General features: G+C 40.3%; 2 protein-coding genes across 10 annotated transcripts in view; one reads left to right on the top strand and one right to left on the bottom strand.

Annotated features, from left to right (window-relative positions):
* RAD51B (RAD51 paralog B) overlaps positions 1-9,540 on the bottom strand; it is a 915,086-nt gene extending 905,546 nt beyond the window's left edge. For 8 of the 9 annotated variants that reach the window (XM_003263604.2, XM_030812462.1, XM_030812469.1 and 5 more), the window contains exons 1-3: positions 9,466-9,534; positions 5,374-5,459; positions 3,426-3,539 (exon numbers count right to left, since the gene is read on the bottom strand). In XM_003263604.2, coding sequence (XP_003263652.2) covers positions 3,426-3,539; positions 5,374-5,457 — 198 coding nt within the window. In that variant the 5' untranslated portion in view covers positions 5,458-5,459; positions 9,466-9,534. Of the gene's footprint in view, positions 1-3,425; positions 3,540-5,373; positions 5,460-9,465 lie in introns of all 9 variants that reach the window. The other variant, XM_030812482.1, reaches the window with a different exon arrangement.
* A 3,176-nt stretch (positions 9,541-12,716) lies between these two features.
* ZFYVE26 (zinc finger FYVE-type containing 26) overlaps positions 12,717-18,486 on the top strand; it is a 69,557-nt gene continuing 63,787 nt past the window's right edge. The window contains exons 1-3 of the mRNA XM_003263599.3: positions 12,717-12,796; positions 13,284-13,560; positions 15,251-15,329. Of these exons, the coding sequence (XP_003263647.2) occupies positions 13,367-13,560; positions 15,251-15,329 (273 nt within the window). The 5' untranslated portion in view covers positions 12,717-12,796; positions 13,284-13,366. The remainder of the gene's footprint in view (positions 12,797-13,283; positions 13,561-15,250; positions 15,330-18,486) is intronic.

The following is an 18,486-nucleotide window of genomic DNA, read 5'->3' as shown; positions in this document are numbered from 1 at the left end:
GCCTGTATAGCCAAGACAATCCTAAGCAAAAAGAATGAAGCTGCAGGCATCATGCTACCCAACTTCAAACTATACTACAAGGCTCTAGTAACCAAAAGAGCATGGTACTGATACAAAAACAGACACATAGACCAATGGAACAGAATAAAGAACTCAGAAATAAGACCGTACACCTACAACCATCTGATCTTCAACAAACCTGACAAAAACAAGCAATGGGGAAAGGATTAACAAATGATGCTAGGAGAACTGGCTAGCCATATGCAGGAAACTGAAACTGGACCCCTTCCTTACACTTTACACAAAAATTGACTCAAAATGGATTGAAGACTTGAATGTAAAACCCAAAACTATAGGAAAAAAAAACAAAACCTAGAAGAAAATCCAGGCAATACCATTCAGAACATAGGCACAAGCAAAGATATCATGACGAAAATGCCAAAAGCAATTGGAACAAAAGCAAAATTGACAAATGGGATCTAATTAAACTAAAGAGCTTCTGCATAGCAAAAGAAACTATCATGGTAGAAAATGGGAGAAAATTTTTTCAATCTATCCATCTGACAAAGGTCTAATATCCAGACTCTATAAGGAACTTAAACAAATTTACAAGAAAAAAAAACCAAACAACCCCATTACAAAGTGGGCTAAGGACATGAACAGATACTTTTCAAAAGAAGACATTCATGCGGCCAACAAACATATAAAAAAAAGCTCAACATCACTGATCATTAGAGAAATGGACATCAAAACCACAATGAGATACCATCTCACACCAATCAGAATGGCAATTACTAAAAAGTCAAGAAACAACAGATGCTGGCAAGGTTGCAGACTAATAGGAATGCTTTTACACTGTTGGTGGGAGTGTAAATTAATTCAACCATCATGGAAGACAGTGTGGCAATTCCTCAAAGACCTAGAGGCAGAAATACCATTTGACCCAGCAATGCCATTACTGGGTATATACCCAAAGGAATACAAATCATTCTATTATAAATATACATGCACACATATGTTCATTGCATCACTATTCACAATAGCAAAGACATGAAATCAACCCAAATGCCCATCAATGATAGACCGAATAAAGAAAATGTGGTATGTATACACAATGGAATACTGTGCAGCCATAAAAAGGAATGAGATTATGTCCTTTGCAGGGACATGGATGGAGCTGGAAGCCATCATCCTCAGCAAACTAATGCAAGAACAGAAAACTAAAAACTGTGTGTTCTCACTTACAAGCGGGAGCTGAACGATAAGAACACATGGACACATGGAAGGGAACAACACACACTGGGGCCTGTTGGAGGTTGTGGGGGAGAGGGAGAGCTTCAGGAAGAATAGCTAACGGATGCTGAGCTTAATATCTAGGTGATAGGATGATCTGTACAGCAAACCACCATGGCACACATTTACCTATGTAACAAACCTGTACATCCTGCACATGTACCCTGGAACTTACAATAAAAGTTGGAAAAAAAAAAAAACCTAAGCCAATGTTTAAGGCAGTGCTGAAATATAAAGAATGCTACAAGAATGAATGTAAACCATAGGAGAAAGATGGCTTCTTGAACTGTATTTGGAATTGTATTAAGATGGCAGCTGAAGGTAGTGATGGAAGCAGAATTTAAAGTTGAATTTCGGGACCATGCTCTCTATTTATTAACGAAAAATATGCCATGGATATTGACCAATTAGAATGACAGATGACAAATTAAAGGTTTTTCTGGTGCTTTACAACCTTCAAAATAATAACCAGTTAATCTGAATCTAGTCACAGAATCATTGCATAGTATTTTAACTTCTGTTTTCTCCCATAAAACAAAGAAAGCTGTTCAAGCAATGAAATCATGATAAAGCTAAGACTAATGCCAATTTCTAACTCCAATTCTGATTCTCCTTCTGACTACCCTGTCTTTAAAATATTTTCCTCAGATCACAGGCTAAATCTGAACAAAAGAAAATATCTGTTGTTTGGCCAGGCACAGTGGCTGATGCCTATAATTCCAGCACTTGGGGAGGCCGAGGCGGGAGGATCACTTGAGCTCATAAGTTCAAGAACAGTCTAGGCTATGTGGCAAAACCCCATCTCTACAAAAAACACAAAACTTAGTTGGGCATGGTAGTGTGCACCTGTAGTCCCAGCCACTCGGGAGGCTGAGGTGGGAGGATGGCTTGAGCCCAGAGGCAGAGGCTGCACTGAGCCAAGATCACACCACTATACTCCAGCCAGAGCCACAGAGCGAGACCTCATCTCAAAAAAAAAAAAAAAAAGAAAGAAAGAAAATATCTGTTGTTCAAATATCTGTTCATTGTTTTTAGAAGTTTCCAATGACACTAACGTTCCTTCCTTCTCCCCTTCTTCAGAGAATTGTACTTCATTGTTCAGTGTTCAGTAAATTTCAATATAAGGTAGTAAGGTAAGAAACTTACAGTCCACATAAATAAATACATTTGCAAAGCACTGAACAGAATTTTAGGAAACTTTTACTGTGAGAAAACAAGATATTTCTATCATGCTCCAAATCTACATTTTGAAAAGCTACAGTCATGACACAAAAAGTCTGAAAAAATGTACAATTTGATGAGGGCTTTTGTAAAAGACTTCAAATTTTCTTAAGAGTAAAGGATAAATTTTTAATTACCTTTTATTCAATCAATAAGCAAGTATAAGTACAATTATGTGTACTTTATGATCTAGAGCAAGTGATGATGGTAAAGGTCAGTATATCAAAGAAAGGGGCATTCTAAAATTAAGATTATAATTTAACTATGAGGCCCTCAAATACTACCTAATCAATCAGAGAAAGATGACCTTTTGAACTACTGCTATTGGCTACAGAAAAAAAATAAACACTTTCTGTTGCTCCCTAATTCCCATATTTAGAAATTGTCTCCCATGAGTTTATAAACGACATAAATTTTTCACATATAGGCTAGGCACGGTGGCTCATGCCTGTAATCCCAGGACTTTGGGAGGTCGACGCAAGCAGATCACTTGAGGTCAGAAGTTTGAGACCAGCCTGGCCAATAAGGTGAAATCCCAGCTCTACTAATAATACAAAAATAAGCTGGCTTGGTAGCACCGTGCCTGTAATCCCAGCTACTCAGGAGGCTGACGCAGGAGAATCGCTTGAACTCAGGAGGCTAAGGCAGGAGAATCGCTTGAACCCAGGAGGCAGAGGCTACAGTGAGCCGAGATCATGCAACTGCATTCCAGCCTGGGCAACAGAGCGTCTCAAAATGGAAAAAAAAAAATTTTCACATGTATTTTCCTTAGAGAACTAACTTCTATGGTAGAAAACTCAGTATTTTTGAGGTACTCATCTCTATTTCTGCAGGTGCCTCATCCCTAAAAAAACATGTTTAATGAGATGAGGAATCATTCATAATCAAATCATAATAAAATATAAATATACCGTTTGCATCTTTGGGGCACAGGCCCTGCTGACCATACATAGAAGTTCATGGACACCTCGATAACTCAGACCAGTCACTTTCATAAGCTCCAGTGGGGAAAGACATAAAAAGTCCTAAAGAAACATAAAGAGAGTATTTTAAACATATGTGTGTAACAAAGATACTAGAGTTAAAAGGAAACCTTCAATTGATACTGCTTATGTAGACAAAAGTGTAATTTATCGCAGATCAAAGATTTATACATTCATTATAGTATTTTCCCCATAAATATGACTTAACTAAAAGTTGTAATGACACAAACTTATCTTCTAATTATCCTGTTTAGTTGGCATACACCAGAGGATACACCAAATAATATCACATAGCACCAGCATCCAATCCAGGTGTGTATGAGCGCTACACTTGTGCCAAAAAGAATTTGGGTATAAATATATGCCCAGAAAGTGTCAGGTTGAAAGAGTTTCTTTCTTTCTTTTTTTTTTTTTTTTTTTGAGACAAGAGTTTTGCTCTGTCGCCCAGGCTAGAGTACAGTGACACGATCTCGGCTCACTGCAACCTCCACCTCCCGGAGTTAAAGTGATTCTTCTGCCTTAGACTCCTGAGTAGCTGGGACTACAGGCGCTCACTACCATGCCTGGCTAATTTTTTTTATTTTTAGTAGAGACAGGATTTCACCATATTGGCCAGGCTGGTCTCGAACTCCTGACCTCACGATCTGCCCACCTCGGCCTCCCAAAGTGCTGGGATTACAGGTGTGAGCCACCGTGCCCAGCTGAAGGAGTTTCTTTCTAAGCTAGAAGTTCACTCAGAGATAATATTTCATAGTTGAAAAAGAATAAAACTGACTATAGGATGAAATAACAAATTTCATACTTTTAAGAATGTTTCCGAGTATAAATATGTGAATAAGTAAATGTATAACAAAGGAACCGAAGTTATCTTTAACACAGAAAGCAATTCAAAAAAAAAAAATTGCAGGATGCTCTGTGAAAATGTCTTATTAAAGATAAAATCAGGCCAGGCACGGTGGCTCATGTCTGTAATGCTAGCACTTTGGGAGGCTGAGGGAGGCGGATCACTTGAGATCAGGAATCTGAGAGTAGCCTTGCCAACATGGTGAAACACCGTTTCTACTAAAAATACAAAAATTAGCCGGGCGTGGTGGCATGTGCGTGTAATCCCAGCTACTCAGGAGGTGGAAGCAGGAGAATCACTTGAACCGGGGAGGAGGAGATTGCAGTGAGCTGAGATGGCACCACTGTACTCCAGCCTGGGCAACAGAGTGAGACACTGACTCTAAACAAACAAACAAACAAAGGATAAAATCCTAAGACAAAACCTTAAATCTAGCCAGGCACAGTGGTGTGTGCCTGTAATCCCAGCTAGCTGGGAGTTGAGGCTGGAGGATTGCTTAAGGCTAGGAGTTCAAAATCAGCTGGGGTAACATGAGAACCTAGTCTCAAAAACAACAAAGAACAAAAACAACCAACCAAAACTTTTAAAACTTATTTACCCTGCTAAGGAGGATTTGCTTCACCACGTTACTTAAAAATGCAAGATCTGCTCTATATATTTCTCATGCTCCATCAATAAGAAAATGGTCTATTAAATTCTTTTGCTTTTAAGAGAAATGATACATGTTGAATAGTATCTCCTCATTTGAGTCCTATTTCTCATGTAACTATAAAACAGTAAAGCTGTTACTTCACTGTATGCCATGACCACTCTCCCCTCAAAATGCAAAAATACTAAATTTGGGTAAATGAAATCGCAATTGGAAATGCACCCAAGGAGGCTTGATATTTACAATTAGCCTATGGAAAAGCACCATCATTTATCTTTTTTTTTTGTAAGCCTACATTTTCATATTTCAAGTTTAAGAGGTATTAAGGTATAAAGTTAACTTGTGCATAAAACTTCTCAATAAAAATGTTAAATAAAATTTACCTGACAGGTAAGGATCTGATGTCTACTCAGACGGTCACACAGCTCTTGTGATAAACCCACTCGTTTTAGTTTCTTGCTACCCATGTCTCCAGATCCAGCAAAGAAAAGAAGAACCATGAAAAAAACAACAGAATATAACGTAAGTGATAGTGAATAGACTATCCAAAACAAAATTTAAAATTCCTCAAGTTTCTCCATATGCAAAATGAAACATATTGTGTTAAAAATATTACTGATAAAGGAATACTATAGAACCTTCTTAAATGTTTTAAATAGGAGAGACAATTGTCTGCCAAACAGGCACACAGAGAAACAAGGCAACCTCAAATATAATTTCACACAATTATTTGATATTTACTACATGAATATAGTACCACTTCACATTTGTAGAGCATCTTAAAATGTTCAATACATGTATAAATTTTATTTGAAAATGTAATTAACTTTCAAGGCATATTTCCAAACAGAACTACTAGAAAGTCTATTGCACTGTAACAATTTACATTGCACTGTAACAGCAATAGGTATATTTATTGAGCACCTACCACATACCAGGCACTGTTCCAAAACTTATCTAAATTATCACATTTAATCTTCTCAACAGCCCTAGAAGGAAAGTAGATTATTAGCCCCTTTTTTACATATGAGAAAACTAAAGCCTGGAAAAGTTAGCTAGTCCATTGTCGCCAGAAAACATAAATGACTGATCCAGAATTTGAACCCAGGCAGTCTGATTCTGAAACCTATCCTCTTAACCATTACACTCTACTCCAAGTCCATAATCATATTTAACTCTTCCTTTTTCTAGGAGTCAGAACACACCTTCTGAATCTAATGAGATTTTATCACTGCAGTAGTAAAATGTTCTTTTTAAATATATATATTATATATATTTTATATATATATAATATATATTATATATTTTTTATATATAATATATATTATATATATTATATATAATATATAATATATATTATATATATTATATATAATATATATTATATATAATATATATTATATATTTTTTATATATAATATATAATATATATTATATATAATATATAATATATATTATATATTATATAATATATATAATATATAATATATATAATATAATATATATAATATATATTTCATATATAATATATAATATATATATATATTATATATATATTTTATATATATATATTTTATACATATATAGAGAGAGAGAGAGAGAGAGAGACAGGTCTGGCTCTGTCACCCCAGCTGGAGTGCCGTGGCTCGATCTTGGCTCACTGCAACCTCCCCCTCCTGGGCTCAAGCAATCCTCCTACCTCAGCCTCCCAAGTAGCTGGGACCACAAGTGTGCACCACCATGTCTGGCTAATTTTTGTATTTTTTGTAGAGACAGGGTCGCCACCATGCCTGCCCAATTTTTGTATTTTTTGTAGAGACAGGGTTTTGCCATGTTGCCCAAGCTGGTCTCGAACTCCCGGGCTCAAGTGATCCTCTCGCCTTGACTTCCTAAAGTGCTGGGATTACAGGCATGAGTGATCAGGCCTGGCCCAAAATGTTCTTTACTACACTAGCTGCTTATAGTCTCACATGCAGTTAAATTTCACTATTGTACCTTGCTAGGGGTAAATGAGGCTCATGAAAGGTTTATCTTCACAGAGCTAAAAAAGAATTACTGTGAATCTCTTAATGCATACAAAGGAGAAGCTGTATATCTCATTGAGATGGTAAAGAAGTATCCTCTGGAAAGAACTGAAACAGGAACTCTTCATGGATCCAAGGAATAAAGCAATATAGTTATCAGAAAAGAAGTAACATTTTGGAATGAAAATATATGTATACTGAGAATGTACATATTTGTTTATTTCCAATACCATGGCCCAAATTTCTGTTTAACACCTAAATTCTCTGAATCAGACTGAATCAATCTCTCTCTCACACACACACACACACACACACACAATATACATACACACACACCTCTCACAAACACAAAATACATCCTCCTCATTTCTCTCTATGGGAATTTGTTAGCATTGACTTGTTTCCCCCAGTAGAAAACCAAGTGATACCTGCTATAACATTGCCTAGTGTCTTTTCAGATCAGGTAGTTTCAGGTCATGACACCATTTAGACTGATAAACTCAATTTAAAAAAAAAAAGAAGAAGAAGAAAGAAAAGAACTATAGGCTACACGAGGTGGCTCACGCCTATAATCCCAGCACTTTGGAAGCACAAGGCAGGCAAATTGCTTGAGCCCAGGAGTTTGACACCCGCCTGGGTAACATAGAGAGAACCTGTCTCTACAAAAAAATACAAAAATTAGCAGGGCATTGTGCCGCACATCTATAGTAGTCCTAGCTACCCAGGAGGCTGAGATGAGAGGATCGCCTGAGCCCAGGAGGTCGAGCCTGCAGTGAGCTGTGATCATGCCACTGCACTCTAGCCTGGGGAACAGACTGAGACCCTATCAAAAACAAAAAACAAACAAACAAAAAACTATAAATCCTAAACTATAGGGACTTTAACAACAACCAATTCTGCCATTTCTGCCTTAATAGGGCCACTCCCATCACTTGCCTGGACTATTGCATATTGTTTCTGGCCACTCCATTCATTTGTTCCTTAATTCACTCCTTCCACAGGCATTTAAACACACACCCTGCTGAGGTCTGGGGTACAAGAATCATTTAAGCATATTCCCTCCCCTTTGAATACTCATAGTTGAGATGAAAAGAGAGGTACACATAAATAACTACAGCCATGCAGTAAATATTACACTTGCTATTTAAAAGTGCTATGGGAGCAGACAGGAAGAAGCCCCAAATTCGCCTGCAAAAGTCAGATCAGTGTCACAATCCTGCCCTGAGTAGCTTCCTAAAAAGTCACGCTTATCCTTTAACACTTCCCATGGGACTGGTAGACCACAGGATAAATTCCAAACTTCTCAGGGTCGCATAGAAAAACATCAAAAATTGGTTCCTCACTTCCTTCTCACTCATACATCACATTGCAACACTCAGTTCCTATCCTTCCTGGCAGTTACTTCACCTCTCAGTGTCTTAATTTCCTTAAAACTCTTGTTTTACGGTCATATGAATTTACTACTTCATATGACTGTAGTGGAGGTTAAAGGACTCGGGGAGTGCCTGGCACATAGTACTTAAGGTCAGCAATCATCATTTAATGACTCTCACATGATCTGCCCTCCAGCCAGATGGTATGTGTATTGGTAGGTCATGCATCCTGTCTCCCTGACTTCCCTCCGCAAAACCTTCCCCAGAGTCAAGTCTTTTCCTCTCCAATGTTCTCATCAACTTCCTACACATCTATTCGATAATCTTATCAAAATACTATTATGGCTTGCAAGTTTGTTTGCCCCACCAGAGCACGTAAATTCCTGCGGTGTATGTGTGCGCGAACGCACGTATGTGTATTGCACATGAGGGGAGACCGTCAACCCTGGAGAATGAACCCTGTCCTCCTTACCACCAAGAAAATAAAATTCTTCATGTTAGATGTTCAACAACTGTCTAGGAACAATATTAGCTAATATTTATTGAGCCCTTATTACGTGCCACACTGTTCGAAAGGCTTCGGATATTTTACCTCACTTTACAGATAAGGATACTGAGGCAACTAGTTGAGAAACTTGGGCAAAGTTAAACAGCTGACAATTGGTGTGAAGCTCGCATTCGAATTCAGGGACCGGACTCCAGATTCCACGCTCTCCAACACCACCTGAAGTGGGACAGTCCCTCAACTTCCCCTAATGACAGGCTGCCTGAAGCGGGAAGGGGCTGGGGAGGAAGATGGGCATCAACAGGCGGAAACATCACCCAGAATCCCCTAAAAAGAGCTTTTTCCAACAGTGAGCAGCTTCCAAGCATTCCCCACCAAAAGAAGGCCCGAAGCTCCCCCAATTCACAGCGGGGTTCTTAGTGACGATCCCGAGTCTTAAGGGGGCGTGACCAGCACCCAAGAGAAAATCTCCGCTCCCCCAATATCGAAACCCACGGACCTAGGGAAGGAGCAGGAAATAATGAGCGAACCCCAATTCCCCACAACGGCACCCCACATGAAACTTTCCAGTACCGGGTCTGCAGCATCCAACTTTCAAGTCTCCCCACCCTTCACACAGATTCCCCGCGGAAAACGCCGCAAAGCAACAACCGAAGCACTGATTGGGTCGTCATTCTGGCTACTGTATCCAATCAGAGGCCGGCAGAGGCCCAGGTTGGCTCCGCGGCTTGCTGGGGATTGTAGTTAATACTGTGATCAGCATAACAGATCGAATCTGAACCAGTTTCTCAATACAGTGATTATCAAAATCTGTTGGAGGACCATCACCAAAAAGAATGTGAAACAAGGGAACACCCTGTTTGGAAATTTTTCTTTTTTTTTTTTTTTTGAGACGGGGTCTCGCTCTGTCGCCCAAGCTGGAGTGCAGTGGCGCGATCTCGGCTCACTGCAAGCTCCGCCTCCCAGGTTCACGCCATTCTCCTGCCTCAACCTCCCTAGTAGCTGGGACTACAGGCGCCCACCACCACGCCCGGCTAATTTTTTTGTATTTTTAGTAGAGACAGGGTTTCACCGTGTTAGCCAGGATGGTCTCGATTTCCTGACCTCGTGATCCACCCGCCTCGGCCTCCCAAAGCGCTGGGATTACAGGCGTGAGCCACCGCTCTCGGCCCCGGAAATCATTTTTTTCGTGTATCATCACTTTTAAAAATGGCTTAAAGGGGCCAGGCGCAGTGGCTCACGCCTGTAACTTCAGCACTTTGGGAGACCCAGGCGGGAGGATCAATTGAGCCCGGGAGTTCGAGACCAGCCTTGGCAATATAGTGAGACACCCTCCCTCACCCCTCCGCCTCTACAAAAAATACAAAAAATAGGCCGGGCGCGGTGGCTCATGCCTGTAATCCCAGCACTTTTGAAACTGCCCGATGGGTTCACCTTGCCGGCTGCCCAGACAGAACCGATTTATCAGGATAGGGGAATTGCAATGGAGAAAGAATAATTCACGCAGAGCCAGCTGTGCGGAAGACTGGAGTTTTATTGTTACTCAAATCAGTTGTTCCAAGCATTTGGGGATCGGAGTTTTTACCAATAATTTGGCTGGTAGGGGCTTAGGAAGTGAGAAGTGCTAATTGGTCAGGTTGGAGATGGAATCGTAAGGGGTCGAAGTGAGGTTTTCTTAATGTCTTCTGTTCCTGGGTGTGATCGCAAAACTGGTTGGGCCAGATTACTGGTCTGAGTGGTGTCAGCTGATCCATCGAGTGCAGGGTCTGCAAAATATCTCAAGCACTGATCTTAGGGCTTACAATAGTGATGTCACCCCCAGGAGCAATTTGGGGAGGTTCAGACTCTTGGAGCCAGAGGCTGCTTGACCCCTAAACAGTAATTTCTAAACTTGTAGCTAATTTGTTAGTCCTGCAAACGCAGACTGGTCCCCAGAAAAGAAGTGGGTCTTTTCGGAAAGGGCTGTTATCAATTTTGTTTCAGAGTCAAACCATGAACTGAATTCCTTCCCAAAGTTAGTTCAGCCTATGCCCAGGAATGAGCAAGGACAGCTTAACAGTTAGAAGCAAGATAGCGTCGGTTAGGTCTGATTTCTTCCACTGTCATAATTTCCTCAGTTATAATTTTACAAAGGCCGTTTCACTTCGGGATGCTGAGGCGGGCAGATCACTTGAGCTCAGGATTTGGAAACCAGCCTGGCCAACACGGCGAAACCCCGCCTCTACTAAACATACAAAAATTAGCCGGACGTGGTGGCAGGCACCTGTGATGATCCCAGCTACTTGGGAAGCTGAGGTGAGAGGAGCCAGACATTGCCTCAAAAAAAAAAAAAAAAAAAAAAAAAAAAAAAAAAAAAAAAAACCTTAATGGGCCAGAGAGGCATGTTAGTTTTCTCAGGAATCGAGGACAATCCACCAATTACAGAAGAGTTTTTGGAAGAAAGCGTTCTGTTTGTTTTAATTTGCTCTTTTCACCACCCTTTGGTGATTAAATAGTTTGGGAAATGCTGAATGAAATTACTAAACCTGAAACACATACTGAGGAAAGCTGAGAGTCTGTGATTAAAGCACACCAGGGAAACCAAACAAAAAGCTTGGTGTAAGGCAGCTGTGGTGAGGAAACCTAATAAGCCGTTACTTTAATAGCTGGTTTCAGGCCGGGAACGGTGGCTCACGCCTGTTGGGAGGCCAAGGTGGGCGGATCACCTTAAGTCAGGAGTTCGACACCAGCCTGGCCAACATGGTGAAACCCTGTCTCTATTAAAAATACAAAAATTAGCTGGGTGTGGTGGCGCGCGCCTGTAAATCCCAGCTACTCAGTGAGGCTGAGGCAGAAGAATCGCTTATCCCAGCTACTCAGTGAGGCTGAGGCTGGAGAATCGCTTAAACCTGGGAGGCGGAGGTTGCAGTGAGCCGAGATCGCGCCATTTCACTCCAGCCTGGGCGACAGAGCGAGACTGTCTCAAAAAAAAAAAAAGACTTGGTTTCAGATTACTTTGTTTGCGAAAAAGCCTTTGCTCATTCTTTGCTCTCTGATCTCTTATGCATACTTCTGTCTTATAATTTAGCCCACCGTATCCTAATTTTTGGCCTGCATCTCCCTTGAGAAGAAGGACCTCCATTTACTCAACTTAGAGAATAGGGACTAAGCCCGGTGTAGTGGCGCACGCCTCTAGTCCCAGCTACTACAGGAAGGCTGAGGCTGAAGAATTACTTGATCCAGGAAGTTCGAGGCTGCCATGAGCCGAGATCACACCACCGCACTCCAGCGACAGAGAGAGACTCTGTCTCTAAAAAAAATAAAATAAAGCCTAGCACACCGTTCAATTAACAGTTGTAGGGTAAATGTGCAAATAAATGAATGGAGTGAAGCAGAAGAATATGGAAATTCAGACCGCAGAGTTCCGGAACAAAAGAGCCCAGTAGATAGAATAATAATGGAGGAGAACCCAGTTCTCCTAGCTCCGGGTATCTATCCCCCGCGCCTGGCAAAACACCATCACTGTTTGGCGTTCAATAAATGTTGACTTCACGTGTTAAGGAGATAAGAGAGTGGAAGAAAAAAAAAAATCCAGGGTCACAGTTCCTGCCACCTGCTCGGCCGAATGCAGAACTGAAAGTAATGAGCGCCGGAGCTGTCACAATTGAGGGAGATGGTCCGCAGCCAGGTAGCTGATTTCCTCTTTCCGAGCTTTCTAGCTTTCCCTACTCCCGGAGAGGTGGCGTCACGTGACTCAAACAAATATGGCACTTAATTTTCATCTTCCGTGCCTTGAGCCAATAGGAGTGGGGCTTTCAGTCTTTGTCACCACCCCCACCACCGCTGTTCGGAGTGGGTTCTGTCACCTGACTGGGCTCAAACATGGCTGCGCTGAGAGCTCTATCGCTTTGGGCGCCGGGAGCAGGTGAGTGTAAGACACCCCTGAGAGGGAGGGGCCCCTCTCCACGACCCCCGCAGAGAGCGTCCCTGCGGCCCACCCCCACACTGCTTTCCACTTATGATACAGATTCGTCTCCTTATCGTCAATCCTCTGCCTTAACAGAGGGCTCAAACTAGGGAGGTTCCTGCTGAATTTCTCATTCTTGAGGAGGCGACCACCTGGGGATTTGGAGTCAAGACTGGGCATAACGTTCAGTAGGGAATACGGACGTAGAGTTATGGGTCTGCGCCCGGAGCAAATATGACTATTAATATTATTAAATATAGGAATCCGCGTGAAGAGATGGGATCCACCCCTTGAAGAAAGTGTTTTCAAAAACTAACGTGGGAAATTAAACTTAAAACGATACTCAGGCAAGCAAGTCCCGCCTTTCCCAGGCGGACCAGCAGTTGCTGCTTTGTCTTAATGCAGTGCCTTCTGTTTCTTCTCACTGGCGTTGTGTTGTTTCTAGGAGATACTCCGCGAATGAGAACATTGAGAATGTGTTCGGCATAACTCATTTCTTTGTATCTCCCTGCACTCTGTGCTGGGAAAATGAATCATCCGTTTGGAAAAGAGGAAGCTGCTTCGCAGAAGCAGCTTTTTGGATTTTTCTGCGAATGCCTGCGGAGGGGAGAATGGGAGCTGGCACAGGCATGTGTACCTCAGCTACAGGAGGGACAAGGGGATATCCCAAAGAGGGTAGAAGACATACTTCAGGCATTGGTGGCGTGTCCAAATCTGCTGAGGTAAGGGACCTCTTTTCCTACCAGACAGTCCCAGGGTGAGAGACACGTGATTCAATATTTGGGCACTGGTCAATGTGCCCCCACTCAACTACCCTCTGAAGAATAAGCAGAGGCACAGCGTATTTCACATGCTCTGAAATTTTACCTCTATAGTATACATCCATTACTTAGTCAATATTGGCTTTTGATTATCATCTGCAACTGAATGTAAGCCTGGCTACCAAAGTGTGCCTGAAACTGCCATTTCATGTTTATCCTCGTTAATATAGATGGTGGAACTGCATTGAAAACTATTTTCTTTGCCTCCAAAAAAGCAAACCCTGCTCTCTTCTTGCTTATGAGATTGAAGATATTGTTGTCGCTTTACTTAAAACTTTTTATTTCGAAATTATTACAGTCTCACAAGAAGCTGCAAAAATAATGGAGTCCAGCATATCCTTTTCCCAGTTTCCCCCAATTGCGACGTCTCATACAGCTGTAGTACAATATCAAAACCATGAAATTGACATTGGTACATTACTTTTAATGACACTACAGAGTTTATTTGGTTTTCAGCATTTTCTTAATCTGCCTTCATTTTTTCATTTGTAGTTTTATGCAGTTTTATCCATATATAGATTCATGTAATCCCACTGTAATAAGGATCAGAACTGTTCCATTATCACAAAAGAACTCCCTCACTCCTTGGTGCTACCTCTTTGTATTTATACAACAACCCCTCCTTGTTCCCTGGCAACCACAGTTCTCCATCCTCGATTTTCAGTGAAGTTCCTCCTTTGATGCTAGTAACCGCTGGTGATGTAGGAGTCAAATGTACTGTTTTAAGTCTTTCCTTGGGTTTTCCTTCCTTTGACTGTTATGCTATACTGTTTACATATTGTATTAGCACATATACGATGGAGAAACTTAAGTGATCCCTTCCTTTTCTTTTTCTCCTTTAATTTAAGATCTAGCCAGTTACCGTCTAAATTCCTAACTTCAAAGAAAGGCTTATGAATTCCTAAAGTCCTGTTTTTAGCATATAGTTAAAAATAAATTTGTATGAAGTTCCTTTTTTAAGACTATCTGATTCACTTTCTGTATTAAAAATATGCTTTAGATAATATTAGCTATTATGGTTTTCTCTGTAATATTATTTTGTTTTAAACTAAGATAGGGAGGTAGAGGTGAGATTAAGCCTTTTTATGAAAGCTGCTAGCTCTGTTCTGGTTCTAATTTGTTTGTTTGTTTGTTTTGGAGACAGAGTCTTGCTCTGTCACCCAGGCTGGAGTGCAGTGGCATGATCTAGGCTCACTGCAACCTCCGCCTCCCAGGTTCAAGTGATTCTCCTGCCTCAGCCTCCCGAGTAGCTGGGACTACAGGCGCCTGCCACCACACTTGGCTAATTTTTGTATTTTTAGTAGAGATGGGGTTTCACTATGTTGGCCAGGTTGGTCTCGAACTCGTGACCACAGGTGATCCACCCATCTCAGCCTCCCAAAGTGCTGAGATTACTGGTGTAAGCCACCTTGCCTGGCCTGATTCTAGTGTTTTATTGAACTGTCATATACATTTAAAAATATCTCATTAGGGCAATGTCTTGCCTGTTCAGGTTTAAAACAGAATGAGCAATGAAATCTGTCTGGGATGACAAAGGATGAAAGATCAGTAGAAACTCTTTTTTACAAGTCTTTCTTTTTACCTTTTTCAGATGTGGGCAGGACATCAACCCTCAAAGATTAGCCTGGGTCTGGCTTCTTGTACTGGAGAAATGGTTGGCCCGGGAAAAGGTAGGTAGGTTTATATTAAATTTTCCCCCGAGGCCAGGACTGAGAAGAACTTGAAAGTAGTTGTGGGATTTCCCTTCTGTCTGTTACTTCCTTTATTATTAAATTCATCATACTTATTCTCAGAGAATGGCTTAAATTTTTATTGCTGTCTCCTTACCTAAATTCATTCATTAATGCACTAATATACATTGGCATATATTACCATTTGTTAAATACACCATGAGTCTTGTGCTTAAAGAGAACTTTTGGAAACTCAGTGAAAGTAACAAAATAGCAAATAAAATATGAATCTGTAACATTTGGATCTATTCAATATTTAAGTAATAGAGAATGGGCTGAGCTAAAACTTGGTTTTTCTTCCAAAAATCATATTTAACTAGCCTAATTCCATGACATCTCATAGATTCAAATTCCATTAATTTGTAGTTTAATAATTCACATGAATTGAACAGAAAATTACCAGATATAAAAACAAATAAGCAAATTAATATTGAAAAAAAAAACCTGGTAAGGAATTACCTTTTTTAAAGATTAACTTCCATTAAAAGTCCTTTTAGAAGTATGTGTTATCAGAAATTTATATCTATAAAAGAATTACTCTGAGACATTTTCATATTGAACCTCAGACTTTGAGATTTAAGTGAAGAACCTCTAACTTAGAAATGACTGGCCCAAGGACACTCTGTAAAGTTATTGGACAGAGCTGGTGCTGAAACCAAGATCTTCTGACCTCAATCCTCTGCTTTTTCCACCTTAACACTACTTTTTTAGCCCAGATGGACTTAAAACTAAGAAACCACAAATTCTACTTTTTAAAATGTCTATAATTTTGCCAGTTTTTTAAATTTTTGCTCCTCTTGGTCCCCAGAATTAATTTTGTCTTTAGTTCCACTTTTGCATGATATTTATCGTTCCTCACAGAGCTGTCAAAAAGTAACAGAAATTGCTAATCTGAATGTATCTCTTATCCAGGATTTAGCCAATTGTTTAGGAAAGAAAAATGACAGAAAGACTAGTAGGAGTGAGAAGAAAGAAAAACAAGATTGAAAATTATTGAAACCCGGCATAGTTAAGAGTTGGCTATGGTTTCAGATTTAAAAGAGAAAACTTGAGCTAAAATAGTAACCTATAGTTACAATAGTATCTTCAAAGAGAAAAAGAACTATTGTTACTGATTAAGGATCTCTCTAGTACAAACATGGAATTTGTCAAATCAAATTAACTTTCCCCTCAGTAGAGACTATTTGCTTACTTTATGTCTGAATGGTTGCTTATTTTCTAGACAGTTGCTCAACTATGTCAGGAGATGGATTCCACTTCCCGTTCTTGTTTTTCCCAGCTTCACAGAGAGATTATTTGGTCTTTAAAGCTTCAATGACTTGCTTATTTAAACAGTTGTGGGACTATTTTACTTCTTCATAAAACTTTAAAACTATTTAAGCACCATGGCATCCAGTGAATTCTTGGGGTAGTTTTCCAAGTCCAGTCATTATCCTGAAGGTGCCTTCATCATCTAGGAATTTACTGGCTGCCTGTCCTTTTCCAGGCTCCCACCTTTTGCCAAAAGTTTCCCTTTTAATTATTAGATGAAGTAGTGATTCTATTTTCCCTTTCCTCCATCCAGTTTTGCCTTTTGCCTTTTAATCTTGCAGAGATGTATCTCTACATGTGTAAGCATTTATACAAAGATTTAGCTGCAGAAATGTTCACGTCTATGCTACTTCTATTAGAGGAAAACTGAAACAACTCCCATGTCCACAGTATAGGACAGGTTAATAAATGGAAGTATATCTATATGTAAAATACTATGCCACTATTCAAAAGTATTTGGCAAATGAGTTTTCACTAACATAGAGTGCTCATGGTCTGCTGTATGGGAAAAAACACAGTTTAGAAAAAAGTACATTTGGTATACATTCATAGAGATGTGCATAGCAAATGGTCTGAATGAATGGCCTTAGACTACAGTTTTCATAATTGTTCTCCTTCAGTGAGAATATATATAGCATTAATCCTCAGCTTCCCAGCATGAATTTTACCCACCAGCTTCCAATCACAGGCATTATACAAGCATTCACATGGCCTTGATGCACATATTAGGGAAGTACATGGTTAGAAGAAATAAGATTTTGGACCAAGAACACATTAGATCATGTTAGCCTCTGATGTGATGAATGGTACATGAATGGAGATAGTTAGGTCTTGTGCTCTAAACTCTCCTCACGCATGTACACACACACACACACACACACACACACACACACGTCCCTGCAGGTGTTCCTTGCCTTCCAATAAAACTTATCTTTGGGAAGCTTTAACCAGAGGCAAGATTGACAGATGTCTCATATTTAAGGCAGTGTTTGTCAGGATAAGTCTCAGACTCTTGCTATTTTTATTTGTGCCTGGAAAAGGGGAGACTCCAATTTGAGTGTTAGAGACCAAGTGAAGGTAAGTTATTGTGAAACGAGCAGGCGCAGGAAGAGTCAAAGCCTTTCTCTATATGCATTAGACCTCTCTGATGGCACGTCTCATTAACAAACACTGGGATCACCTTTTCCTTTTTGTTTGAAAAAATTGGGAAAAATGCTTCCTAACCATTTTACCTCTAGTGAAGATTATTTGTAAAAAATACATAAATGTGCCACAGTTTTGTTTGATTTGGAAATTAAATGTGTTAAGAATAAAATATGGCACACAGTACCTGTGAGGTACTGGCATATAATAAGTGTTTAATAAACATTGGATTTCTCCCCTTTTACTGTTCTTCTTTCACTGCTATGCAAAGGATAGTGAATGACAAAAACAGAGGTTTGGACCAAAGGAGGATCATGTGGGCCATACCTTCTCAGGCTTACCCACAACTGGGTGTTTTGAACACAGTAAGAGAGATTCTTGGGGAAAGACCTCAAGTGACAAAAAAGGTTAATGAAATGAACAAACCTTGGAACTTACGGCTGATCGGTGTGGGCTTTAAGTATTAGTTTTTAAGAGAAGTGTATGTCCAAGTTTAGCTATTTTTGTTTACAAAGAATAGTATCCGTGCCAGGCGTGGTGGCTCACGCCTGTAATCCCAGCACTTTGGAAGACCGAGGCAGGCGGATCACGAGGTCAGGAGATCAAGACCATCCTGGCTAACACAGTGAAACCCCATCTCTAC

This window comes from Nomascus leucogenys, chromosome 1a (genome assembly GCF_006542625.1).
Source record: "Nomascus leucogenys isolate Asia chromosome 1a, Asia_NLE_v1, whole genome shotgun sequence".
NCBI classification, from domain to species: Eukaryota; Metazoa; Chordata; class Mammalia; order Primates; family Hylobatidae; genus Nomascus; species Nomascus leucogenys.
The sequence above is the reverse complement of the archived record's forward strand: the minus strand, read 5'-3'. Positions and strand labels throughout refer to the sequence as shown.